Here is a 560-nt window from a genome sequence, read left to right as displayed (position 1 = left end):
AAAGTGTTTTCTTGTTCAAATGCCATGTAGCATTTGACAGTTTTCTGCACTGACAATCAGCGATGCATTCAAAGTATGTGTCAGGCTGACAGGGCGTTTCATTGCTGACATTTGTAAATAACAAGTTTTTAGTGCCTCACCTCGGTGTCAGAGGGGAGATTATTTACTTTGACGTAGACATTAGCAATACGAGCTCTTACTGGGGACTTAAAAAAAAAAGAGAGAGATTTAACTATGAAGCTGCTATGAAAACCTTATTATTTCCAAGCAGCCAAGGAGCCGCTCCATTTGGAGTGGTGAAACCCCACACTGAGAAGCGGTGGCTGAGGCAGGGGGTAAAACACATCCCGGGGTTAAACTATCCAGCTTTGGGAATTTAGGCAAAACCAGCCCTACATTTTGTCTGTTGTCTCTTGTGAAGGTGTGAAACGGTGCTGTGGTGTGAATGACACGTATTTGCTTTCAGGGCGCGCTCAGACAGAGGCGCTGCGGGGGCTGCCCTGGGTGCCTCTCGTGGGGCAGCTCGACGCACTCAGCGTTTCCACAGTCCGCAGCTCCGC

General features: G+C 48.2%; 1 protein-coding gene across 1 annotated transcript in view; it reads left to right on the top strand.

Annotated features, from left to right (window-relative positions):
• The first annotated feature begins 62 nt into the window (after positions 1-62).
• The window catches only part of CDCA8 (cell division cycle associated 8), a 6,325-nt gene continuing 5,827 nt past the window's right edge, over positions 63-560 (top strand). Inside the window, 1 exon segment of the mRNA XM_010706406.2 lies at positions 63-73. Within this exon segment, the coding sequence (XP_010704708.2) occupies positions 63-73 (11 nt within the window).

This window comes from Meleagris gallopavo, chromosome 2, assembly GCF_000146605.3.
Source record: "Meleagris gallopavo isolate NT-WF06-2002-E0010 breed Aviagen turkey brand Nicholas breeding stock chromosome 2, Turkey_5.1, whole genome shotgun sequence".
NCBI lineage: Eukaryota > Metazoa > Chordata > Aves > Galliformes > Phasianidae > Meleagris > Meleagris gallopavo.
The sequence above is the reverse complement of the archived record's forward strand: the minus strand, read 5'-3'. Positions and strand labels throughout refer to the sequence as shown.